Source organism: Platalea leucorodia (assembly GCF_965183815.1).
Source record: "Platalea leucorodia genome assembly, chromosome: 1".
NCBI lineage: Eukaryota > Metazoa > Chordata > Aves > Pelecaniformes > Threskiornithidae > Platalea > Platalea leucorodia.
This window is the reverse complement of record NC_138823.1, coordinates 95,811,821-95,839,763: the sequence shown is the minus strand read 5'-3', so window position 1 is coordinate 95,839,763 and position 27,943 is coordinate 95,811,821. Positions and strand designations below refer to the sequence as shown.

Genomic DNA, 27,943 nt, shown 5'->3' with positions numbered 1-27,943 from the left:
ATGCTCGCGCCGACCCCTGGCATCCCCCCCGCCACTTCCGGCGGCGCGGGAGGCTGGAGAGGAAGCGAGACAGGCGAGCGGCCGGGTCGGGCGCAGCGGCCGTTGGCGGAGGAGGACGGTTGGGCGCTGCCGCCGTGCCCCTCTTCCTCCTCCCCCGCCACACAGGTACGGGGCGGGGCCACGCACCGGGGCGAGCGGGGAGGAGGCGGGATCGCTTCCTGGGGAGCGTCACCCGGCAACAGGGGGCCATGGGCGCGACGGTGAGGAGCGCGGGGGGCCGGGCGGGGGAAGGAACCGGAGCTGGAGCATGAGGAGGAGGAGGCCTGTTCTGACCGGCGGGAGGGGTTGGGCTGGCCCGAGGAGGAGGTGTCCCGCGGCGCTGGGCCCTCGGGGTCCGTAAGCAGCGAGACGTTCCCTTCCCCGGGGGGAGGAGCGAAGAATGGCGGCCTGTCGCGGCTCGACAGCCTCTGTCCCAGCCCGGCCCGGGGCAGCTGGCAGCTGCTGGGGCAGAGCCACGTCGGTCCTGGTCTCCGGGTGTGGCGTGGGCCAACTCCCGGCAGCTCGGCTGGCAGAGGGCCGGGCGCAGGCGAGTGGGCAGGAAGGAGGCTTCAAGGATCATGCTGGTCCCTGTCCCCCTTTCCTCTTGTGCCTCCGGGGCAGGAGCCAGGTACCGCCAAGCAAAGGATTTGCTCGGGTTTCCGACAGATGCACGTTTGCGTCCCTGTAACACGGAGCATCCTTGTTACTGTGCCAGCTGCTGTCCTGCCACTGAGCGTTTGTGGAATTGGTTCCAAAGGAAATGGATCTTGGCCGGGGCCAGCGTGGAACATGCCTTGCGTGGGTCATGCGAGCGATTTTTCTGGGAGTACTGAGATGCTAGTTTCTGCCAAACTGATGTTTTTGCTGGATGTTCTTCAGGGTTAAATAAAAAAGCCCCAGCTCCTTCATAATGTTTTTTCCATGCTTGGTACAAGTCATTAACTTTTTGGAGGCCAAAGAAATTTTGCTTTTCTAGTTATTTGTTTATTTGTTTCTCTTTGATTTTACTCTGTTTTATTTGTGTCTTAGGTTAAAATCTTGCTCTGCTTGGGACTTTTTTTTAAAGGGGAAAGAACAAAAACTCTTTGATCTAAAGAACGTGTCATTTACATTTTTACACACAGGAGAAAGAAAAGGAGGGGAATATTTTACATTTTTTACACACATCAGGGCAGCTCTTAAGACACTTGACTCTTCATAAAACAGATTTTTGCTGCATGTTTGCTCAAAAGGTGAATCAGTTGCTTGAAGGATTTTGGGGAGAGGAGGATGAATAGAATTTTTGATACTTAGAAAAATCACAGTTTAAGAAGTCACAGTGGACTTCAGAAGAGTTCTGTCACTGTTGTTAAAATGGATACATACATTTATAGTTTCTTCAGTTGTTAAATAATGTTCCTTGAAATGTTTCTTGAACATGGTAAATTCTTTGCTTTCTTTAGAACATAATAGAGAAAAAACAATTACTCTGCATCACCTTCTTATGTATGGCCTTGGGTGTGACTAGAGCTATCAGTGTTGTTTCTTACTACTTTAGTGGTAGACTCAGTAATCTGCAATAAATTAAATGGACAGATTGTAAAAATTGATGGTGTTCCCAAGGAAATATTTTGAATATAAAGAGTTGAAAATCGGAAAAATTTTGTTAATTGTGGTGTTGGTTAACACTGGTAGGCAGCTAAGCACTGCATAGCCGCTTGCTCACTTCCCCCCCATCCTCAGAGGAGGAAGAGGAAAAGGAAGAAAACTTATGGGTTGAGATAAATTGTTTAAGTGGAAAAAGAGAGACAAAAAACAAAACACGTGATGTAAAGGCAATCACTCCTCCCACAGGTAGACTGGTGCCCAGCCAGGTCCTGAACAAAACATGGCTAACCTCCCTAAACCCCCCCTCGGTTTTTATTGCTGAGCATGACGCTTTATAGCATGGAATATCTCTGGTTAGTTCAGGTCATCTATCTGGTTGTGCCCCCTCCCAACCTCTTGAATACACCGCAGTCTATTCACTTGGGGGAGGGCGGGGCAGAGGGAGAAACAGAAAAGGCCTTGATGCTGTGCAAGCTCTGCTCAGCAATAGCTAAAACATTACTGTGTTATCAGCATTGTTTTGATCACAAATCTAAAACACAGCAGCATACAAGCTGCTGTGAAGAAAATTAACTCCATCCCAGCCAGACCCAATATATAAATACATGTGTTACTATTTCTTCTTCCCTCTACTTCCAATTCTTCTGGTCCTAACACAGGTATTACACAAATAATATCTAAATTAGTGGCCAGAGTGGAAAATATAGGTACAAAACTTTGCATTATACAGTTCACTCTGGTTTTGGAGTTTTGAAGCACACATGACAGTACATGGCTGTGTCTTCTGCTGGGCATATGTCATTCTCTGTGTTTCAGCTTAGGTGAAAAATGAGGCTCAGATTACTTCTGCAGCTCTTGTTCCTGCTGAGAAAGTGTGACATTAACAAATACAGTGTGCCTATCAAGAGGAAGTGTACACTGGACAGGAAAGATCTGAACAGGCAGCAGTGAAAATACAAGTTCAGCGAAGACGTCAGCGATGGATAGATTTCTAAATACATTGTCTTTCCTTCATGGTGATTTGCGTGCAGTTCTTCTGGGGAGAGTAGTAATTCATATCCTGGTTGAGCGACCAAGTAAGGATCACCAAGTATCTTCTGCAGGCACCTTTACTCTGCTTTCCGTGGTGATGGAATGCTAGAAACACAGGACTAAAGGGGACTGCTCAGTCATCGGGCCCATCTTAACAGCTCTACATAATTGCTTTCATAAACTTCCCCTTAAAAACAGTTTAGGTGTTCCTTCTTTCATTTTTAGGCTGCTCTAGAACACAGATAGTCTAGGGATGAAAAGGTAGTTTCTAGTAGAGTTTGTTCATCATCACTTCATGCCCATTTGCTCTCATGCTACTGTCCTTAAAATTATAATTATTTTTCCTCCTAAGTGGTAATCCCTGTGATACTTTTATTGAAAGTAAGTCTATTTTCTTTTCATCAGGGTTTTGCTAGTCTAGACAAGTTACACACTCATCTTACCTCATCATAAGATGGACAATCTGTTCCTCCATCCTGATAACCTTTTTTACAGTTGTTCTTTGAATCTGTCTTTGAGGGTGATCAGAGTTCTGTATGATAATGTGCATGAAGGCCCACTAGTGGCTCATTGCATGACATTGTTACTTTTCTATTTTTGCTGAAAAGAGTCTACTTAAACTTTTTCCATTTTTTTATGGCCACCTCATTTTGGGATTAGCTGGCAATCCACAAGGGTAAACTTTCTACCTCTTGCTTTTGGTTTTCAACTGAAGAGCTCTGAATTTAAACACAAATAATTGTTATAGTCCCTAAACTCCTGTTATAATCCCCAAGCTATTCTTTCAGAACTTTAATAAGAATCTTGTTCCAACCTGAGAGTAGGTTGTATCAAAAAAGAAAACATAACCCCATTGAAAGTTTTATATTAATCCTTAATTTTTCAGCTAAACTTGTCACTTCTTGTATTGTATAATAAATTACCAATGTCCATGCAGATTACATTTAGTACCTTTATTGCATGATCTAGCTTTTCTATACTAGCACATTTTCCATTTAAAAACAGTGGGAAAAGCATTTTTCATACATGTGTGATGAGGGGAAGTAATTTCGAGCTGGGGAAAACAAAACACTAAATAGTTGAGGCAAACAGAATTTAATTACTGACTGCTCGCTGAACTAGGTGGTGACCTACACTTAAAAATCTTGGGATGACTGTCTGACCAGTGTGTTTATCTTGAGGCTGAAAAGAAAAAAAAAAAAGCCTCAAACATCATACTTTCTGCTGAGCTGGAGAAAAGAATTATTTGTCTGTCAATCTATTAAGCTCCTAAACTCCTTCTCCAGGATTCAGTTATCCAATTTTGTTTTCTATTACATGTGGAAATGGCTGTATGTGGTTAATATTAAAGGGATTGCCATACCATAGACCTCATCAGATAACCAATTTAATGTCTGAGACTGGCTTCTTAATCTTCTTGTTTCCATCTTCATGTTCTTTTCCTCAGAAGTGTGTGAGAAATAGTGAATAAATGTGAGAATGAGGGGATAACTTCTTCCAGTGCAATGCTTGTAACCAATCATGGGCTCAAATGTGTAGTTTTTAGCAAGGCGTCCCATGTAGTGGACTAGTCTGGTACATTTCACTGTGAAAATGAAGTAGACAGAACCACAGTGCTTCAATGCCAGTTCTTTCATTGTGATTTGATCATGGGGATCACTTCTCTCCCAAGCAGTTGCTCCTGGCATAAAAGGGCTAATTTGACCTATTGTGAAACTGAAGCTGGTTTTCTCTTGCTGGTGTTTTGGGGTGGGTGGGTTGGTTGGTTGGTTTTGTAGGGTGTAGGAATACTACTTCACACGTGAAGCAAAAGTGCTTTCATAAAGCGCTGTTGGCCTCTGATATTAACTGATGTTAACTTTAGACATCAGAAAAGATAAATAAAATTTGTGAATAAGAACAATCCAACAAAACTCTTAAACCTTTATATTTTCCATATGTCACATTCGTTTACTGTGATTGTTGGAAGGCTGTATGTTGCATCCTATCTGATTTTAGCGTTTCTTTCAGCTTTCAGTTAAAGGACACACAGAAAGAGAAGAGCAGAAAGAAGATAACAATAGCACCGAATGCAGCGAACCAGGAATCATGGATCTGAAATTCACTTCATCAAGAAAATACATTTCCATCAGTGTACCTTCCAAATCTCAAACTATGTCTCCTCATATAAAATCAGTAGATGATGTTGTAGTTCTTGGCATGAATCTCAGCAAATTTAACAAACCTACTCAATTTTTCGTCTGTGTTTCTGGAGTTTTTATGTTTTATCTAATCTATGGATATTTACAGGTAAATGCTATGAACATGTGTCTTAGGCCAATTCCTCCTACCACTTTTCTTTTTCAATAGCATGATAATATAGTATGTATTTTAATATGTATAGGCATTTAAAATAGATATTGATTGCAAAGTCAAGCTTTCCGAATTTAGGAGCAGTAAGTAATTGTATAATGTAAGATTCCATTATAGTTCATGTGCCTACAAGGTTGGGTTCAGTTGGACTTTCATAACTTGATCTTTTACTTCTGTGTGCAAGATATACCTTTCAATATTGTTTTGAATGTGTATTTTTTAGAATGTGATTTCATAATCTTCTGAAAACAAACAAATTGTAGAACCATACAGACTGACATGTAAGTCTTCATTGGTGTTGAAACCTTTAGATCTCCTTGAGTTCTGTGAGTGCCATACAGTAACAGTAGTCTATTGTTCTCTCTGCTCTCCCTTCAGGACAGAGTTGAAACGTGTACTATGGTTGTTTGTTAAGCAGACACATAATGTTTATGCCATTTTAGTTAAACATTTCTCTTCCTGCTAACCTTTTCTCTTTTATCTTGAGCAGCTACATTTATGTTCCTTTTTTTTTATTTATTTATTTTTTTTAAGTTCAGTGAGTCTTCTCAGTAAAGCAGTGGTTTAAAAAGTTGATAATTAAAAATCACCATGTTTCCAATGCCGTTTTTTTAAAACAGTTGAGAAGTTTATTAAAATAAAGTTACTTCCAAAGAGTTAGACAAAGTTATCGGTAATTGAAAGCAGAATCTCAAAAAGCAAAATACTAGGTAGCCTTTCGTTTCTAGAACTGACACATCTACATAATTCTTTATGCAGCGTATGTGTTTTCCATAACAAATTGCTCTGGGTTTAAATGTTCCTATAGCCTGCAAATTTATAAGCTCATAAGTGCTATTTAATGTGAGCACTCAAAATATTAGGTGTGCATCCCTAAGAGATGAAAACTACCAGTAAATATGTCTGTTAGAGAAAGTTTGTATTTAATTTATTGTGAGCTATTTATAAATTCTGGATTAAAAACATTCTGCTGAAGTAAATGAACTGAAAACCAACTGAAAAGCAGCCAGGAAACCTTCTATAATTTGAGATAAATATTAATGGATCGAATGTATTCCCCTGATTAATCAATCCATTAATTTCAGTGGATTTACACCAGCAGTAAACTTTCTCATTGCATTTTGGAGAACCTAAATTGTCTTTTTCAATACTTTGCAAGTTACATATGGCAGGTAAATTCTAGTTAGTAACCAGCAGCTGCAAAGGCTAGATTTGCATGTACATGAAGAAAAAAATCATCGATTTTGTTTTGATTTAATATTTTGTTGTATGTATGTGACCTTGGTGGGTTTTTGTTTTTATAGGAATTGATATTTTCAGTGGAAGGTTTTAAACCTTTTGGTTGGTACCTCACTTTAGTGCAATTTGGATTTTATTCCATTTTTGGACTAATAGAATTGCAGTTGGTTCAGGACAAAAGGAGAAGGTATGTGTTTTTCCAAGCATTTTACCCACTGTCCATCAAATTAGAAGCATTTGATATTTATGGTAAATTTAACTTCTGTTGTGAATACTGTGAGGCATTGGTAGCAGTTCTGTAGTTAAAATAATGTGAATTTACTGGACGATGATAGAAAATGTTTTATAAGCACCCGCTTAGATTTCAGATCTGTAAGTAGTCTTGTTGACTCTGCTGTCACTTTGTCTCACTTACAGAGCATATTCTACCCTTAAGGTAGCTGATACAGACTGACTCATGTATTTGTTGCTTGGGATTATCACATCTAGAATAGGGCCAACTGCACTTCGCAGCACTTGAAGCCATCTGTCAATGAATACCTTTTCCTCAAACCTTGGCACCTCCTCACCAAGAGGTTCCTCTAACGTGCTGTGCATCTTGGAGAGTGTCAGAGGTCTGCTCTGTTTGCCATGTGGCTGTATAGGTTTGCTTCAAAGGATGTGCTTAGGTTTTGCATTTTTCATTTAAGATAGCACTTATAACACCCTGCCACAAAATTATTCTGTGTTTTCACTGCAGTTGACCAAGGAGATTCTTGCTGTCTTGAATCCTGTGGATGTGGGATAGTTTGATCTGACTCAGTGTAGCCATTCTATGGCTTCCTGCCCAACTACAGCCTCTGCAAACTGTGTATTGAGGCACTCTGGAAGCTTGCGTAGAGGCTGTCATGGGGTTTATGAATTTTAAAATTGCTTTAAAGTATTATATCCTAGTTGAGCATAAGTAGTTTTCCTCAGCTGTAGTCAATCTTGGCTGATTTTGCATATACTGATTTTAGGTAATAGCATTCTTTTGTAGCCAAACAACATAGCTTTGATAAATAATTTTAAACACTGACAGCTTATATTTCAAGTTATTTGACTTTTTGAGGTGCATCAGGTAATATTGTGTAGTTACCTTTTGGGTGTTCCGTAACTAGTATTTAGGTTTTGATTACCAAGTAGTTGCTAGTGCTTACGGACTATGATCCTATAAGTAAGTTACACTGGAAATGAAGATCTTAAATATATTTTACATTTTATTTTCTATAACCTAGGCATCTTCTTGTAGACATTAAAAAACCTATTTCTTAATTTTTATGCAGAGTTGTCTGTTTCTTAAATTTTAAGTTTTTCCTTGCATGCCTCAGAGTATGCCTACGTCATGTAATGAGTTATGGATAAGACAGGGTTACAGCAAGACATCTCCTTATGTTGCTTGATGTGGCTCTGAGTATGCATAAAAAACAGCTGAATATATGCACAGCAGTAACTGTAAAAAATCACTTCACAAAGTGAGCACAGCGATTGCTAAAGATTACTGTTGGATCAAATGTTGTCAGGAGATAATTTCATCAAATTGCAAACAGTGCATCTGAAAATGTTCGACGAGCCCCTCCGTTCATGATATTGGAATCACTTCTGTCTTAGTTCTGTTGCATTTTATAAAACAATGGTACTTTTTTCAACTTTCTTCATTCTAAAAATGTCAATGTTCATGTGAAAACTTCACCAAATAAATTGACACAGTGACCATGACAGGACTAAGATTCAGGATATATTGGTATACCAGTCTTCTGTGTCTCCTTTGACAAATAACCTGAAGCCTTTGTCTTGATTCTTCTGTAAATAATATACCTTCTCAGAAGGAGGTTAAAGAATTAATGCTTGAATACTTTATGAGCCATAAAGTTTTTATTGTCTTCTATTTGAATGCTGTTTATTAGCAGTAATTGAAAGAAATGAAATTTGAAATCATTTATGTGCGTTTTTAAATTTCTATTACGGAATGAAATTCAGTGAGAAAGATGGTCAAGTTGTATTACAAATGTGTTCCTTTATCTAAATGTTCCAAGCTAAATCTCTAGATGAGTTTGTAATACCAAGATTTATATGTTTATATTTTGTAGAATTCCTGGCAAAACCTACATGATAATAGCATTTTTAACAGTGGGAACTATGGGTTTGTCCAATACCTCTTTAGGATATCTGAATTACCCTACTCAAGTCATCTTCAAGTGCTGTAAACTGATTCCAGTTATGATAGGCGGGGTTTTTATACAAGGTAAGTGTTAGTCTTGCTGTTAAATGATTTGGTTTTGTTGTTTCTTTGGGAGGCAGTCATGTATGGAATCCTGCACTTTGTTAAATTCCAGTGAGGCTCTTGGATAGAGAGGGACAGGTAGCATTTTTCCTATAGGAGGAAAAATGTGAATTTCTGAAGCATCTCCTCAGAAAATACACAGATAAAATTAGATGAACAGAAAATGTGGGGGAAAAGAAGTTGTGCGAGTCACTTGCAAAACTTCATTTTTATGCAGGCTTTCTTAATTTTTAAGTAATGTAATTTTGTTTTCTAAACCAAATCACTTCATAAATGAAACATATTCAGTACTGAAATGAAAAACTTGAAATGGAAAACAAAATAAAAATCCAGCCATGATTTGTGAAGAAATCCCCTACTCTTGTTTGAAAAGCTTGATTCCTAAATTCCTAAATTTTGATTAAACATTTAATCAGAAATACACCTGACTTGACATGTCTTTGGCTAGTCCTAAAGTCATAGTTAATATTCCAAGAACAGAAAAAGGGATCTGGAGAACAACAGATAAAGACTATAGTTATGTGAATAAACATACTTCAGTATTTCTGGATTTAGAAGACTTAACTATATTATAAAAGTTTCTGTTTGTTCAATACACAAGGATTCATTAAGTCAGTAAAGCTCTGCATCACCAAGTGTTATGGAACAGAATCTAGAATGATATATTTCTGTTTCTGTAGTTAATTCTGGCCTTCTAGTTGCAATAAAAAGCTGAACTTTTGAGGAGGTTACAAGTTTACATATGCACATGTGCGTGTGGTATTTACCTTTTATTAGGAGTCATTTTGTATCATGTTAATGCAGAGAGGCTGGTATTCCCTTACAGCTTTGTGAAACTTTATATTGTGTTGTAGTACTATTGTATTCTCAGAAGCTGTGATTTTTTTTTTTAATTATTATTTTAAAAAATTTTCAGTTCAGAAAAAGTTCCTTTGGAAGCTTATATCAAAAGTACAGCTTCTGGGAAAGGAATGTGTTATTTCAAACAAGATATACTAACTCCTGCCTTTTCACTTCTCTACTCTGTTTCTTTCTCCACCCCCCTCCAAGTCCCATCTCTCCAAAACTAAGGGACAATGCAGGGTTCTAAAAGTACCCAAATCATCTGTTAGTGTTTGGGAATGACTTCTGTCTAATCAGTAAAGGCAGTCAAAATGTCTTGCATGAGGGAAAAATCTTAAGAAAACATCTAAGCTGTCCTGAAGTTGCTGGGATGGTGCTTTGTCAGGGAGGATGTGCTTTATGTCATTGAGAATGTGCTTTATGTTGTTAGGAGTAAAACTAAAACTGACCACAAGAATCAGATAGTATCTGTTAAGTTCCTCCTCTATAGGAACTGCTGTTGTAGAAGAAAATAATTCCAGTCATGAAAGGCCAGAGCATTAAGTCTTCTGCTTAAGTAAAAGAATGACATTGGAACAGTTTTTCCTTTGCCTTCTAGTCTGCTAAACAGCATAAACATGAAATTCTGAGAGTGTTAACTGTCCATTCATGTTGTTTATATTGCTTTTGTAGGAAAACGTTATAATATCGCAGATGTGTCTGCTGCCCTGTGTATGAGTCTTGGATTAATATGGTTTACTTTAGCTGACAGCACAGTTGCACCAAACTTCAACTTGACAGGTAAAGATATATTATATTTTAGAGTTTAACAAAATGCTTGTTTTTTCCTACAATAAGCATTCCATAGAAATTCTGAGTTCTTGGTGGAGTGCCTTCAGGTATCATATGGACAATGCAGTTTGCGTTGTAGCTTTGCACTAGCAGAACTATATCTGTGGCAGAAGAGGCCTTTATTTTAAGCGTTAGTTTTTAGGTTCTTAAAATTTCTGGAAATTCCACCCTTTAGGCTGAAATGTCTTGCACTTGTTCTCAAGAAATACTTACTTCCCACTAGATATGTTAAAGTACATATGATAAAATTCAGTTTGACCATTTTAAAACTTCAAAAGATTAGTTGTCTTTTCTAGTTAACCTTTAAGTCTTTTTCCATTTCACAACCGTTTACTTTATATCAATTGACAGTCTCACTCGGGTTTGCTGTAGTTCTTAGTTGGAGTGCCCATATTCTAAATTTTCTCTACTGTGTAAAATAAGAAGCAAAGAAAAGATTTTAACCTGTTTGGGTTTAAAACCTTAGTTGAATTTCTTTCTCAAATGACAAGGGAGAATTGGTTATTCATAAAATGCATGTTATTTACTTGGCCAGTGTTTGTATTAATAATGAACCTTGAAAACTTTTGAATACTCAACCTTTAGTGTATTCTTCTTTTGAAATTCTGAGGTGAGTTACAACCATTATGACAGATGTTCAGTGTGACATCTGTATTTCTTAATAGTGGAGGCACTGATTTTTAAGTTTGGTTCCTAAAAATAATAATAAATTCTCAGTTTTAAGGGAAATACTTTCTGTCCTCACAAAATATTATATCATCTCATGTTAGTAATGATCAATTTGTGATGTTGTCTAAACTGTATGTATCTTTTGCCTTGCTCATAAATTAATTCTCATGCCTTTTAATATAATTTTAGTGCTACTGGTAGTGGAAGAAATTACAGAAATCTGTGAATTACAAAACTTGCTGTCCTTTTAATGTGCTTATGTGTGCTGTAACTGGGTGGCTACTTGAAAAAAATATATATTTTGGGTGCAGTATGACGTTGGTATGCATGCAATTATATTCTAGTGTTTCTGATGTATAGATATGTGTTACCATTACAGCTATTTTTGACTATAGCCTCTCAGTGCATTCACATGTTAATATATTCCTTTTGTAAAATTTGAATTGTTTTAAATATGTGCTATGACTTCATTCTGAAAAGATTGAGAAAGTTGATTCTTCAACTGAATGGGATAAGATAAAGTGCAGCGAATGTAGCAAAGTCCTGACACCCTCAAAGATCCGCAAAGCACAAGATAAAAAACTTTAAATGTCTTTAGAGAATAAACAGGGTTGTCTTTCATTATTAATTTATTTTGAACGCTTCAAACAAGTCTGTATATATTTGCAGTTTAGAGCACTACCATTTGGAGGAAGTTAGTTTTGTGAAAATAGAATATAGAATTAGAATTCAAATGGAGCATGAGCAGACGTAAAATATTATCTGGATGAACAATTTTACAAGTCCTTCCCCCCCCCCCCCCCCCCCCCCCCCGCTCTTGAAATCTGATCTCAGTATTGCTGGGCCAAAAAAGGAATCTACACAGATTTTGTTTACACATGAAAGAGGTCAGCCAAGAAAACAGAAACTCTCTCCTGCCAGAACAGGTACATATTTGTAACTAAGGAAGAGGTATACTTTTCAAGATGGAGTTGGTGCTAAGAGCTCAAAGTATCTCCTAGCATTATCAGATTAGAGAGGTAGTGGTAGATATCCTAAATAGCTGTGAATAATTAGATATAGGACTTCCAAAAGAGAAACCAGAAGAGAAGGGTGTGCAGAAGGAGACGGTCTTGAAACATTGGTGCTAGGGGAACTTCCACTGTTCTGGCATTACAGGTGTAAGTGGAAATTAACTATTTTCAGTGAAGACACAGTAAAAATATCAATTGCATGAAAATCCCTCCACCCTAGACTGTTGGTACAGGTGCAGTTTAGTCTTTTGCAGACTGAGGTGTTTTGTCATTAGCTTTACTGTTGTTAAGATGATATTACTTGTTTAGCTACCTCTACTGTGTGTTCTAACTTTATGTATGGCAGGCTTCTAAAATGTGGAGTATTAAGGAGGTCTTAATGGGCAGGTAAACTCCAAACAACTCACTCGTCTAACACATTTGCATGGCGGGCGTTGCCAGTGTGAGAATGTATTGTTGAGGAACTTATGTAAATATCCAATAGTTTACAAATGTATAAGCAGTGTTAATATTTTAATGACTTCAAGCATCACATTAATAGTGATAGTAAAATAGAATGTAATGTAGTGTTTCAATTAAGCCTGTTGGTGTAAGACGTCCAGGTTTACTTTCCTTCAGGACTAATTTAGGACCAGTTCTTCCAATCATTTTTACTCATGCTTTACATACTGCATGTTACTGGTCTCGTTCATGGTTTTGCTGCTGCTGCTCGGCAGGTGCAGTGCTGTCACAATGAGTGGAACAATTCTTCTCTTCATACTCCAAACTGCATGTACATAATGTTAACATGTGTCTTGTCCCTACATATCTCCTTTCCGTGCGCACTTGCGCTTCGGATTCCAGGTAACCTTTTCATCTCAATCCAGTACTGAACCCATGTATTTGTCCAGTGATGTGCCTGGGCCATTAAGCACTGCTGGAGCCAGCGTGAACTTCTGAACGCAGAGGAAGACATGCTTAGTCCCTTCACAGAAGTGATCTGCAACAAGGCTGTTGCTGAGCTGGAGGTGTTATTATACCTTCGGACTAGAGCTGAATCCATGGAATTAATATCTCTATACTGTGGTCTTTAGCATAACCAATATTATTCAGGTTATCGTGTCATTTCTGTTGACTCATACCTTTTCCAATGCCTGATAACTTTGAAAAATTAAGAGTCTTTTTCTGTTGCTCCGGTTGCATAAGTCTAGCCTGGGAAAGGAAATGGTTCCCAAAGTAAAAATGCTGATTTGGAAGTTCCCATATATCCAGAAGTTGGCCAAGGAGATGCCACCTTAAACTTCATTGGTCTTAAAAATGTTAAATCTTTCAATTCTGAAAGTCCTAGGAGCTGGGATTTTTTTTCTCTGTCAGGAGCTTATACTCCATTTGGTCCATCAGAATGCCTGTTTTGAGACCTCTGATAGTAAGGACTTAATATTAAGAAAATATAACACTGCTTGTTTCTAGTCTTCCACTCCTCATTCTTCCCTGATACGATATTTTAAGGAACCAAGACTAGAGCAGACAGTAAATACTATTTTGATGAGTGATATCTTCTGTAATGTTGTATACTTAGGAAAAGTGGTATTTCAACCTGTGTGCATCATTAATTTCTAACTCTTGCAACATTAAATAAAACAGTTGCTACAGTCATGAAAGAATGGAAGTTTGGAGGTTGAGAAATGAATTGTGACTGGTATGGATAAAGAGTTATTAATTTTTGTTATTAGAAAGCTGATTACATTATTGGCTGTGTAGTGACTTTGTTGTGAACATATATGGTAACGTAAAAGCATGGGGTTTGTACTTGAACTATAGTTTTTTTGAAATTAATGTTTCAACAATGAAATATTTCCACTGTGAATCCTCCTGCATTTTACATCTAACATTTCTATTTGCCTTTGTCAGGAAAAATAATCTAGGATTAACTACTCAAAAGAATATGTTCTCTTGTTATTTATCTTCATCAAAAATACCTCAATAAATGCAATTGACATTCTTTCACTCTTGTTACTACAAAAACTACAGCTAGTAGCTTCTTCATAGCAATGTCCAGATGTTTCTATCAAGCTTAGGGACACACAGTGCTTGGGGCTTAAATTGGTTGAGGGAGTGGGGGTGGACACTGCTTTATACTAGTATAATGAAATAGTTTTGCTGACATTTAGAATATGATCTTGAAGAGGTTTTATTGTTATTTTTCTATTCCTGAGATTTTTTTATGTTTTTCAGGATAAGTACAGAGTGGTTTTCATCACTGCTCTGCTTTGCTGATAAATATTCTGAAAAGGTTTTTGTTTGTTTGTTTTCTTATATTAGGTGTGGTCCTAATATCCCTTGCCCTCTGCGCAGATGCAGTTATAGGAAATGTACAGGAAAAAGCTATGAAGTTGCACAATGGTTCTAATTCAGAAATGGTAAATACCAGATTTGCAATTTTAAAAGAACACGTTCTATCATAGACAAGGCATAAAATGACAAAACATGAAACTTAATCTGCTTTTCTCTTGCATATGTAAAGAAGGGCTCTTGGTGTACTATTCTTGGGGTTTTCTGTTTCTTTGTTTGGGGGCTTTTGGTGATTTTTTTTTTTTTTTGTTAGTTTGTTTTGTTTTTTAACCTTTCAGGTGTGCTGCTTTCTGTGTGCAACTTCAAATGTATACTGCAGCTACAAAAACACTTATTCTAGCAACAATTTCTTTGTCTACCCTGCAGGCCTGAAATCAATGGAGTGTTTTCTGTATGATCATGCACTTAATCTCTGAAAAATATATACTGTTCTTCTGGTATAGATAAGCATGTGTTGCGTGGAACATGTTGCTTTTCTTACTTTGCTAGACTTCCGATTCTAGAGTGTGCTACCATTTGAGAGGCAGCCTTTTTTTAACCTTTTGAAATCAGTAAAACTCTGACTTTTGGAATGGGTGAATGTGTGTGTTCCTGATTCACTGAAATACATGATTTTGAAAAACTCTTGCTGAGTATTTTTTACATACTTATTTGGAATGTGGATTACCTGTTCATATGGTCTGACTTTTTTTTTCTTTTTAGACAAAACTTACATTTGAATTTGGCATCTTTTCCTCTAAAATAGAGTAAATACAAGAAAATCTTTTATTATAACAGACATTTGAATATGCCACAAGTAAAAAATTATTGAAATTTAACTTGCATATTTGGCATGTATTTGACATTTAAATGGAAAATCTAGTTTCTCATTTATGAGAATAGCTTCATAAATGGAGAGAAAATTAGTTAGAAGGAAGCTTCATTTATAACTGAAAGTGACTGAGGTTGGCTCAAGAAGTTTGAGCTGCAAGTTTCTGGAAAGTGGAAGACTATACCTGAAAAGTGTCGCTGTATTCTTGTTTTTTATTTTTGCACTTTTTCTTAGTATTCACTGTTGACTGCTTCCAGAGGCAGAGATCTTAGCTAGATGGACCTCACCTGACCCAGTGCAGTCTTCTATAGCTGTAATCTCTGAAATCCTAAACAAAGTACAACCTGTAACTCTTTTCTTGCTCACTTTGCATGTTGCCAGCAATCATCTGACGGTTGTTAAATGCCTCACCTGCGATGCTCCTGTTATCTCCAGAATTTTGCTTTTTATTCTGTGTTAGTCTGACATATGTTGGTCTTCATATTGCATACTCATACTACTTGCAGAGAATCAGTGTAGTGATTAAGGATATAAAGGTTTTGCTTGTTTGAGGCCTAGAGATTACACTCCAGGATTTTGTTTGGAGAATTCAGTGCAGAAGTACAAGCAGAATTTCAGAAATAATTTTTCCAGACCTGAGACTGTGGGTGAAAATTTAAGAGGTCTTCTGAATCAGAGATCATGTTTAATGGACAGTGATCCGGAAATAAAATTGCATAGTAAAGGAACCTGTCATCCACAGGATCTCTGTTTCATTGCTGAATTTGGAAGTTGCCCTGGATTAAACAATTCTGAAAAGCGAAAAGATTTCTTGAGGCTGAAATAGTAACCGCTGCTCTGGAAGGTTACACCTGATTTTGCCTTGTGTGTGATTCTAAGGAAGTGACTTCTGTCACACTGCCTAACAAGGAACTAGCAATGTGGTGCTCATTCCTGTTGTGAAAAGTCAGGTCTTTGGGCAGTTTGGGAGAAAAGCTGGATGAAGAGGCAAATGAAGAACTAGAGACTAACTTCTGTGTGTATAAACACTGTAAAATAAGAGCTCTGAAGATCAGGTCACTGGGTTTTAAGAGGTTGAAAGCAGTTCTGCTCTTGAAATGTATATTCATCCTCCTTTATTGTAGAGCAGTGATAAGCATTTTGTTATCTCATGGCATTGTTCTCAATTGTTAATAGATTTATTTTTGTGAATGATTGAGATTAGTATAACAAGAAAACAATTGATGAAACCTGTATCAAAAGAAGTAGGCCTGTAATTTACACTGAGTTTTGAAAGTGTAGTAAATCAGCGTGTTCTAGCTGGTAATGTGTAGAATAGTCCTGTTCACCGTCTCCCTTTTTCACAAGAAAAGGCTGCTAAATGTTACCCAAACAGCTGGATGCCTCCCACTGCACGGGAGGATGTATGGATGGGCAGTTCCAGTTTCTGTTGTTTCCTCTACGTGGAAAAAGATAGGATGAAGATTCTTTTGTTGCTTTTGTATGAAGCTATGAGTTAAATAAGAGTACAGACAAAATGAAGAGCTTGCCTGTTTGCTGCATATAGTGAGTTCTGAGTACTGAACTAGGCTAGAGCTGGTCATATGTGAAAACCTTGTATCCTATGACCACAATGCAGGTGCGCCATGTACGTGAACTAAAGTGACACAGTTGAAACTTATGTGACGCTTCTTCTGGCAGTTGATAGTGATTATGTGCTACCCTTTGCACATGTAACATAATATGGATCTTTACTGTGCAGGATAAGTAGCAGAGAACAAAATATGTTTAACATACTATTCAAAGTATTTAATTATATAGTTGTGTGAAGTTTTATTTAGGCTGTGAAATCCTGAATTTGAAGGATTTACCACAGTCAACATTGACCTCAGGATATTATTAACTGACTAGCATACAAACTTTTTATGTAGTTGTGGGTAGGAAGAATGTCTCTAACACTTATTATTCACCTTTCACTGTACATCAGCTATTATAGAAATCCTAGTAAAAATATCCTCAAACACGGCAAATTCAACTCTGAGAAGTTGAACATATTAACAGGGCCAAACATTTGAGAGCATTTAATTTTGTCCTTTTGTATAGTATCACCTGGTAATTATTTTCTCTTGAACTATTCTAGGTTTTATATTCCTATTCAATAGGTTTTGTGTATATTTTATTTGGATTAACATGCACTAGTGGATTAAGCCCTGCAGTAACATTTTGCTCAAAGGTAGGTGTAAAGATTTCCTTTTCTCTATGAACAACCTCACTGAAAAACATTGCTCTGTATGGTTTAGAAAATCTCACCACTTCTCTAGGTTATATTTTCATCATGTAAACCGGTTGAGTTGTATAATTCATACATTACGCAAGTTGTTACAGTCTTTGATGTATAAGATAGGGTAATGTTTTAAAAAAAAAATAAAATCATAGGACCAGACTTATGAGCTTATAATTTCGTTATTCTTTTTCCATTATTTAACTAAAATTAAATAAGGATCTTTGCATGAATGCATTGTTGAACAGCTTATTATTGCTCAAGCAACTGATTAAAGTGTGTAGTCTTATGTCATTTTGCAATACCTCAGGGTTTGTTTTGCATTTTCCTAACAGGCTTTTGTTGTTGTTGTTGTTGTTGTTGTTGCAGCATCCAGTTCAGACTTACGGTTATGCATTCCTTTTCTCTCTGACTGGGTATTTTGGCATATCCTTTGTTCTAGCATTGATTAAAATCTTTGGTGCCCTTCTGGCTGTAACAGGTATGAACAAATATGTGTGTCACTGCTGTGTCTCTAGCCGCAGGTGAATGTGGAACAATATAAGTCCCTAAAGTATGTTAAAAGTTACTGGAATCCTCTCCAGGCTAAGAAAGTCACCAAATGCCATCTTCTCTGCTTCTGTGATAGCTCACGCACAAATAAAAAGTTTCTGTGATGTGGCCTTCTCACCTAGTGATATAATAATTTCCTAGCAATAAATGCAAGTCAGACCTATCTGTGCTGACATACTGCAGGTATGTGATGGATGAGGAAAAGGAGGACATGAAGGAAGAGACAGTCACAACTATTATAGATTTTCAACCTTTGTAGATATTCAGACTTGACTCTTACGCTGTATGCAACTGGACATATTCTTCATGTTGAGTAATCAGTCACCTGCAAAAATCATGCGAAGGGATTGAAATCCTGCTAGCTGAGATTGTCTGGCTCTCTATGAATGAGGAAGCCAGCGAGCACAATGAGTGTCAGCACTGTGCTGGCAAGTGATGACATAACTGTATTACAAGTGAATGCTTTTAACCTGTATCATTATCAGTTTGTAAAACAGGCAAGTGACTGAAGTGTTTACGAATATCCTCAACTGTTCGAATAAGGGGAAATGACCCTGCTGTTCATTCTAACAGCAGTTAATTGTAATGTTAACATTTTTTATGTATCTAACAACACTCAAGGAAAAGTCTACACTTGATCATTTTTCAGCATCTTCCTGTACACCTGTTTTCAGGCTGTCCCTAAAATTATTACTCTTTACTATATGCAGCTGCTATAGAACATAAAATTGTCTGTAGAAAATTTTTGCTTCCAAACTTAAAATGTAACTTGAGTGTATTTTTCAAAGGTCAGTTATTGCCTATTACATCTATTATTTATATAGTCATTACAGTAGTCTGTCAAGAACAGTTACACGAGGCTTGTTCCTTCCTGAGGTTATCTTTTCTTAAAACTACAAACATTAGTCACAAGGGCCTGTGGGGGGAAGGTGTAGCAAGATGCCTTGGAGCTACTTTCCTCTCTTCCCTCTGTCCCTAAAAGCTGGTTTCCATCAGTTGATGCCCTACTTCATTCACCGTAGTGGAGAGGAAAATACAGACTGTTGTTTTCTGACCTGAGGATTGCATGCTCTGCTCTCCTATTAATTGTTGCTTCTGCAGCACTTCTGTTTCACATTTGTTTTTAACAAAGCTCAGTACGTTTCCTGACTGGAAATTGGCCCAGATGAGAGGGTTGGTTCATGTATTAAAATATCTCTTTAAAAAAAAAAAGTCTTACTGTGCTAAAAAATGTTTTAAAATGCTGTGGAATAGCAAAACCTTCCCAGGTTTTCTTATGCCTGACCTTGACAATCCTAACACTTGAGCCCTTTCCATCTTGCCTGTAGCAATGTGAAAATGTTTATTGTGCCTTGGAAGAACACCACATTCATTACTGTCCCTCCCACCCCCCATCCATCCTCCCCCTTCTTAGGGGGGAGTGGGGTGAAAGAGTTTAATGAAAATTGTATTTCTATTAGCAGAATGAGAAATTATCAGACTTAATTGGGAAAAAGAAGAAAAGGCACTTAATTTAGAAGGAAATGGTTACATAAATATTTTAATTAATAACTGATTTGAAAGAATAGAAATAATCGTAATTAGAAAAAATGAAGTAATTTAACCATTTTTTAAATTATTCATCTGTAAACTGTTTTCTAATTAAAACTCAATTTTCTTTTTCATTCTCCTTTAATTTTTCATGTAATAGAAAATAATTTTATTTGATGCGCATAAATTTCTTAAAATGTAAAGAAAATTGTTACTCAAAAGTTGAGATGGGGGCAATAAAGCAATGGTGAAGGCTGTTTCTTCCACTTCAAAAGATGCTTTTAAGTAAATATTTGTTTGTGGGGGAGGCTTGGGGAGAGCAAAACTTGCTTTACTAGCCATAACAGCATGAAAATACAGCAGTAGTCATTGGTTACTTTTGTCAGTATGTTACAGTAAGACTAATGCGGATGTAGTTATACCAGTAGGGCTTTCCAGTATGGTATAGTAAAAGGTACTTCATGGTAAGCAGAATATTTTCTGTTAATACAAAACATAGTTTTCTTCTGGTGCAGACAATTGTACCTGGCGTCTTTCTTAAGTGAGAAGCCTGCACTATCATATAACACCTTCTCAGGCCCTTAACCTTCACAGCTAAACTTGTACACCTGGCTGCATTGTTACTTTATTTTTTAAACATTTTCTATAACTTTTACTCATTTATTGATTTTGTTTCAGTGATAAACTATATAGGTTTCCCAGTACACAATTTGCTAGCAACACTGTGTTCTTCTTCATAGCAGATAGCATTGAAATTGTTCAAATAATTGTTGGAGCTATAGTTAATTTGAGAATAACCCAAACAGATAGTTTACTTCCATTTTTGGTAACAGCACTGTGTTCTCAACTCTTCTTGCTACCTTGATTCTTTCTAGTCATAAGGTCACATGTAGAAGAAGGTCTCTTAATGGTTTTGGTGAAAACTTCCTAATGCATAATCACTGAAGTCAGATATCCTTGGTCTCTTGGTTTTCTAACCAAAATTGTATTTCTCTACACTGTTAGGTAAATTTTCAGTATCTTCAAAAGAATGACAAGATGCTGATCCCATTTCACTTAAAAATAAAGCCCAAAACACCACTGAACTGTAATAACATGAGGTAGAAATGGAAAGATATTTGATGTATCCGAATAGTGATACCATTTTTTTTCCTCCTTTAACAGATTAGGTTATATCATCAGTTACTTGCAAGGATTGTTTGTTGCTTTCAGCTATTGTGAATTGATTAGCGTGAAGTTATTAAATAGCAAGTCTTGTTCTGGAAGTTTCGCTACTGCAGATACTGTGACTGGAGCTGATACTACTGATGCAATGTACTGGTTTCAAAGAGCATACGATTCTAGCGCTATTTTGCACTGGACTGGTGCATCTGCAGTCTGTGTTTGCACCAAGGGTGATCATCGTTTTAGCCAGACACTTAATTATGTAATGAGTTTATCTACTAATATTGGCGACTATATTATGTTCTTTTGCTGTAACTGAATTCTTAAAGAAATTTATTTGTTTTCCTCTGCAGTAACAACAGGAAGAAAAGCAATGACCATTGTGCTTTCTTTTTTGTTCTTTGCAAAGCCATTCACATTCCAGTAAGTATTTATAGTTTTAAATGGGTTTTTATATGTTTTATAAAAAAATTATGTTCTTGATCATGGAAATATAACAACAGTAATTAATCATATTCAGGCTTTAATGCTTTTCATTTCATATCGTCTACAAATGTTGGCCATCTGCTGTAAATATTGACTGGCTTGTTGATGCTAATCATGCTAGAGAAAATAGTTTCCATTTCTCTGAAGGTCTGGAAGACAAGGTATTCCATGTGTTGGCTTTTTTTTTTAAGAAAAATCTTACATAGTACCTATTGCTTAGGATACTTAATAAATTGTTTGAGTACTTTCTCTGTGGAGGAAGATTTGGCTAAAGGAAGGCATTTTCTCCGTTACAGTATTGTTTCCCCTTTTATGAGCTCAGATTTGAGTTCTTAGTTAGCCATTTTAAATAACTACAATCTTCTATGATCTCGATATATTAAATTGCAAGATTTTTGAGTTTGAGTTTCTTTTTTTAATCTCAAGGAAGAGCTTACATTGAAAAATGCAGCTAAGTTGCTGCATTGATCCTAATTGCTTCTGGTTTGAAACAGAATAGTATTCAATTTTATTGCTATGTGTAAATTTGTTTGAGATTTAAGAACAAAGCTTACAGCCAAATGCCCAAATGGAATTTACTCTAGCTAAAAATCTTGAGGCTTAAAATAATGGAAAGCTGAAACAAAAATGTGCTTACATGGGGAAGTATGGATATAAGGCACTGAATGAGAACACATTTTGGACCAGTAATAGAGAGTGTAGCTCTCATAACCATAGGAAGGAAAAACATAGTAAAACCCCTCAGGACTACTTTATTCATGTGAGAAAGAACAGCTACTGTTTACTTACTATTTAACTATAAGTGTGCCTTCATAAACTCTCCAGCCAGGACGAGAAAAAGAAGGGTGGAAGGATAGTAATAACAAAGATTCAAGCAAATTCTGAGAGTCCACTGATTGGGGGGGGGGGGGGGGGGGGGGCGCGGGGCAGGGAGGAGTCCTTAAACTCTTCTCTCCTTAATGTAGGGGCTTTATTTTTATTTAATCCGCAAATATTGCTATGTAATTGCTACAGATAAAGTGCCAATGGTAACTTTTGTTCCTCTCCCTCCCCTTTAGGTACGTGTGGTCAGGCTTACTGGTTGTCCTTGGTATATTTCTTAATGTTTACAGTAAAAATATGGATAAAATCAAACTGCCTTCGCTGCATGGTCTTTGGAAAAAAAGTGTGGAAGAAAGAAAAACAAGGACGTTGTCACAAACTGTATAGGCAGTGGTTTATGCCTTGTCTAGACTATGACTTATTATTTTATTGGAACAGTCTTCAACTGATTCACTTTCCAAAGGGAACATTATTAAAACCAAAGGAGCTGAAGGCATGTTGTCTGCTTGCAGATTGCTAGAAATGCACATTTTTGTGAGCCCTTTCTTCAGAGCACTTGAGTTCATCATAAAAGGTGGTGTAGGCCACTGTCAGATGGCATTATCAGGCAATGAAGGACAGCAGCTCCTGGCAGACTGCTGAGAAGCTGCACTCCAAGTGGGACAGAGTAGAAGACTAACTTGGGCATTTTAATAATATTGGCCATGTGGCTGATCTGAGATTAGTGGTTCTTTGTTAATTGTCTAGGCAGGGTAATTTAAATGTAGTACCATATTAACGTTTAATGGAACCTAATCAGCAACTGGTTGACCAAATTGCTATTTTAAAGGTGGAAGGTTTAGAATATGGTATGTTGTCACTCTTGTTCATTCTAAATAAAAATGTTCGGGTTTTTTTTAAGTTATTGATTAGGTCATCACAGAACTTGGTATTTATTGTAATAATTGAAATTTTAATGGAAATTTTACGGTGTTACTCTTTTTGATTATTGCTTGCAAGTAACAAAAATGAGATTGAGTTTGTGTTTGACACCCATGCTTTTACAAGGGGGTAATGGGCTTTTAGGCCTGAACAGGGTGAGAACACAGAATGAAAAAGTCGTGATTGAAACGATGGTGTAAGAAGCTGTTATTTGCTTATTCTGTGGTGAAATACAAAATTTCTAGTGGCCTGGGGCCCTCCATATCATAGTGGTGTAAAGAGGCGTGGAAGTCCTCTGAATTAGTATCATCAAATCAAAACTCTTCATTTTCAGTATTGGAGTGAAGAATAACAGCATCTGCTAATGTATTTGGAATATGTATTGTGTCAGTCTTTGTGTGGTCCTGTGATGAACTTAAGAGGATTAGGGTACAGATTACAATTTTCTTTATTTAATGACAGGAGGAGACAATGTACTACCAGTGTGTCTTTTTCATCCTGGATTTAGGAAGACTAAGTCCATTTATCTCTCTTACTTTCATATTCAACTCACTTTTGAATCGCTTCCCGTCTCTTTCATTTTATATACTTAACAATAGCACTTTAAAAATACTAATCACCGTACAGTTCATTGTTCTCACGTGGCCATGATTTTGTTGTTGTTGTTGTGTCCCTTAGATGCATCTTGATGTGTGTTCTTTCAACTTAGACAAAAGTAAATTGAATAGTAGAATTGTATAGTCAGGAAGAATGTACAAAGACTTAAAATATCTCATAGAATTGCCTTCTGCTAAAAATACTGGTTTATGAAAGCATTCAAAATGTGCAAAATGTTTTTCCGACATTTAGGAAGAATTGCTGTTCCAAGGAGCTCGTAATCAAAGCACAGACACAAAATGTGCCTTAAATTTTGCTTATTGAGTTGGTAGGTAGCGTATGCCGTATTATGTTATAGAATACAACATGGAATAACATAGCCATCTTAGCACGATGGGACACATAGGTGGAGTGGAGAGCTGCACTAACGTTAACTGCACTGTTGCCAGCACTCAAGCTACTCTGGTGTGTCAGCAGAGCCTTTCAACCCACGTATGCCTAGTGTTGCCAAGTTATGAGAATTTATTGCGTGTGACAATTTTGTTTTTTAAATTCCCAGCTGCTGCGTGATTGTGTCCTGGATAAGGTAGAGGGGTGTGAATTTGACGAACAGATACACCTTGAAAGAGAAGGATGGCCTGCCATGGCTATCCATTTTCATGTTGCAGCCAAAGTTTTATGATAAAATATGAAAAAGGGTTACAGTTTCGAATTTCATGCAAGAGTGCATTTGACCAAGTCAAGGGGCTTGATACACATTTCTTTCCTCATAATATTTATTAACTCTTATATTTTCTTGCATTCTTTTCACTAAATGAAGTTGCCCTTTCCAGTGAGGTTAAGTTACCTTTCAAGCTTAAAAGAGGGACAGTTTTTGAACCACGGAAAAGAAGGTAATTATGGAGCATTTACTGCTCTGTTCACTGGCTTGGTGGAACTTGGTAATTAGCATTTGAGCATCATTTTGGCAATTTTTCAGTCTCAGTTTTGCCGTTTGTAAACTCTGTCTGTTGCTAAACATTATTGAACTTCAGGAAACCAAATTATGTGAAAGCTACCATATATGCAGAAAGTCATAGTAAATATAATTTTTTTGACATCTGTTTTATATAAATAGATGAGAAGTCACTCCCAAAGTTTCTGACTAGAATTCAAATGTAGTATGTAGGTTGCCGAACTGTTCATATAATCCAGTTTTGTCTCTATTTTCTCTCTTTGGAGAGCGTAGTGTTCACAATAATTCACCTTTTAATTTATTCTCTATTGTATACATGACTGAGTTAATGGAGCACACATTAGGGGAAGTTTTGATTTATTTTTTTATTAATTTTCTTTTCCTTAACTATAGAAATGTATGTTTTGTTTTACAGGTGTAATTTAAAATAAGATTTTTATAGACAAATGAATATTGTAGGTTTAGTGTCAATAGCATAAATTTAAGAGTCAGATTTTTATTTTCAGAGCTGTGAGTCTAGTACTTGCTAATCAACAATATGTAAGCGTGTTAACGAAAATGCACACACAAGTGAGAGTAGTTCATATTTTGCCACCTGTCATAGTCTGCGCAGTTTCATGCTTTCATTGAGACGTTAAGAAAACCTTCATTTCAATGAATGCTGTTTGTGGGGTTTTTTTAGTAAGCTTTATAGCACGTGCAAGTAAGAGAACCTTACAAACGTGCAAGTGTTCGTATTACAAAATTTTGTTTTAGCATCTTCTGTACTGTATCTGTATGTTGGTTTTGTGTTGTCGATGAAATATGAATAAGGGCTTGTCCACAAACTAACTGTAAGTTCTTTCTTTTTCGTGTAAGAGCATTTATATTGGGGTGTTGGTTAACCCTTCCTAATGTTGCTATGTAGGCTGATCATAATAACCTCTGCATTTTATACTCATTGGCTCCTGGACTCTTTACAGTAGGCATTATGAAACTACAGAAAAAAACATTCATTCTGTCACCATAAAATTTATTACCTAAATATAATGTGAATGATTTGCTTCTTATTCTTATGCTACACAACTTTCTCCTCTCTATAGAAAAACTGTGATGTAAGAATTAGTTACAATGGGATTGAAGTTCACACTAAAATTTAAGGCTGCCCAAGGTCTCCACTGATGTCAGCAATCTACCTCTGTGACACCCTCTACTTCTGCCTCCTTTGGAGGACTGAGGGAGCTCTGTTTTCCTAAGTTAGTAAGCATTTGCAGTTGCTTTCACATTACATCTTTTCATTTATTTGGCACACTTGAATACCGAAGTAATTGACTGTGCAGTGGATTTCTTCAGTATTTCAGTACATCAGGATCATCAAACTGCTAATTGTTCAGACACGTGTATGTGAATACAAGTGTGGAAGAACTAATGCTCTGAAACACTCCCTAAACCTACAGTGGTTCCTGATACTGCATTAAACTGTTTTTCTTAATCTTGTTTTACCACTCATGCTTTGAACTTACCAAACATTTTAATCTAAAACAGGCATATGTCATTCCTACTTGTCTTCCTTACTTGCCTATCTTACTTTTTGGATAGTTGATGCACTATGCATTGTTTCAAGTTTCTACTCCTGCATTTAAGGGCTTGCGTCATACTATTACAGATTGGTGACATCCCATATTTTCTGCTTCATACCAGTTATGACTGTCTAGATGATTCTTTTAAATCCTTTTTTCGCCGTGAAAAAATATTTCCTTTTATACTTTCCATTATTTTTGGAAAGGTCTCGATGAGTACATGGATGAGTTAACTCCTTGACCTCATTCCATCTTCCAAGAAAATCACTCTTCTCCCTTGCTTGCCTTTGAGAACTAAAGGAAGACGAAATAAATTATTGCAAGTGCTCTTTTTTCTTTAATAAGTGCCTTCCTTACTAAACTGGTTTGTCTTAATTGTTTCTTTTCTTTCTGCCTCCCATGCTCCCAGGCACAAACAAGCCCGTCTCTTATGTTTGACCACTGCTTGTTCAGTCATGGAAACTTCTTGAGTTCTTTGCTGTTCCGGAAAGATGTCTAGAATTGCATGTGTACTCTGGAGGGCAGGAAATAATAAGTAAACTTCACAAGTTAAGGAAGTAATTAAATGGATTCATACTTTTTTTTCTTTCTAGAGGGATTTTATATATGGTTTGGGTAATAGCTCAGAATTTGTTAGCGAAAGGTTTCTTTTCTTTTACATTTTTACCTGTTTAAAAATCTTTATATTAATTTTAATATTTAATGTAAAACTCCTGACTATTCAGGCAGCTTATAGACATTAATTTTAGTCTTGCCTATGAGGCAGAAAAATCCTATCTCCATTTCAGTGATGAAGCAGAGACGGTAACTTGCCCAAACTTGCCTTAGTAAGTCTGTGGTGAGCAGGGAATAGATGTTAATACCTTCAGTTATTCTGTGCCCCAAGTCTAGCAGAGCCCGTTTGTACCTGAAAGAAAACAGTACCATCGCAAGCTCATTTTCTTTTACGCTGGTATTAGACATTTTAAATTGTTTCTGTTCTGTGTTCTGTACTAGCATAATTTAAAGTGAAATTAAGGCAGCCATAGAACAGGTTTCCTGCATTTTGTTTGAAGCTTCTTTGCATTGTGTGCATTGTTATTGTCTTGTTGATTTGTTCTGTTTTCTGTGAAGACTGCTATGGAAACAAGCCAGAGAGAGTAACGGTCGGAGGAGAAGCATGGTACCCTTCATTTTCAGGTGGCTGGGCTGAATTTAGTCCACCTTGCTACTGGTCAAAAGCTGCTGCCATTGGAAAACTGTGAGGAATTGAGCGTAACGATGTCATGCCCGATCTGTATCTTTTTGCCATTCACTTGTAGAGAAGCAAAGACAGTAACATTCACGCACAAATACTCAGCTTAGACTGTAATGCTGACTTACCCCTTCTTTTCTATATCTGGATCAATTTCTGCTGTTTTGCTGTTTTTTTTTCTTGAGGTGTGATAGTAATGTATTGCTTCTCTACAGTTGGATACTTAAACATTTTTTTTTTGTTAGATTTCTCAGTTTTATGCTTCTTCTTCTCTTGTTTTTTTATTTTGAGTGTAAAGTTTTACCGTGTAATTTTCATTACACCTGTAATACTGTGTTCAGTTCTGGGCTCCCCAGGACCAGAGAGATACGGGGCTACGGGAGAGAGTCCAGCAAAGGAACACAAAGATGATGAAGAGACTGGAGCATCTCTCCTATGACGAAAGGCCGAGAGAACCAGGATTGTTCAACTTGGAGAAGAGAAGGCTCAGGCGAATCTCATCAATGTCTATAAATACCTGAAGGGAGGGTGCAGAAAGGAGCCAGGCCCTTTTCAGTGGTGCCCAGTGACAGGACCAGAGGCGGTGGGCACCAACTGAGACAGGAGGCTCCCTCTGAACATCAGGAAACACTTCTTTACTGTGAGGGTGACCGAGCGCTGGCACAGGTTGCCCAGAGGGACTGTGGAGTCTCCATCCTTGGAGATACCCAGAAGCCATCTGGACACGGTCCTGGGCAGCCGGCTGGAGGTGGCCCTGCTTGAGCAGGGGGGGTTGGACCAGGTGACCTCCAGAGGTCCCTGCTCACCTCCGTCA

General features: G+C 37.2%; 1 protein-coding gene across 4 annotated transcripts; it reads left to right on the top strand.

Annotated features, from left to right (window-relative positions):
* SLC35B3 (solute carrier family 35 member B3) lies at positions 1 to 27,943 on the top strand (the record flags this gene model as incomplete). 4 transcript variants are annotated; one of them, XM_082313540.1, is made up of 11 exons in its annotated part: positions 86 to 165; positions 661 to 837; positions 4,669 to 4,947; positions 6,315 to 6,436; positions 8,358 to 8,512; positions 10,067 to 10,174; positions 14,209 to 14,306; positions 17,169 to 17,261; positions 17,679 to 17,790; positions 20,909 to 20,978; positions 27,486 to 27,943. In XM_082313540.1, 10 exons carry the CDS (start codon positions 706 to 708, stop codon positions 27,538 to 27,540), a joined length of 1,224 nt encoding a protein of 407 aa, XP_082169666.1. In that variant the 3' UTR covers positions 27,541 to 27,943. The 4 variants fall into 4 exon arrangements, with proteins under 4 accessions (XP_082169663.1, XP_082169666.1, XP_082169664.1 ...); XM_082313538.1 differs by lacking the exon at positions 27,486 to 27,943 and adding an exon at positions 22,100 to 26,604; XM_082313537.1 differs by lacking the exons at positions 661 to 837; positions 27,486 to 27,943 and adding an exon at positions 22,100 to 26,604 and having other exon boundaries at positions 1 to 165.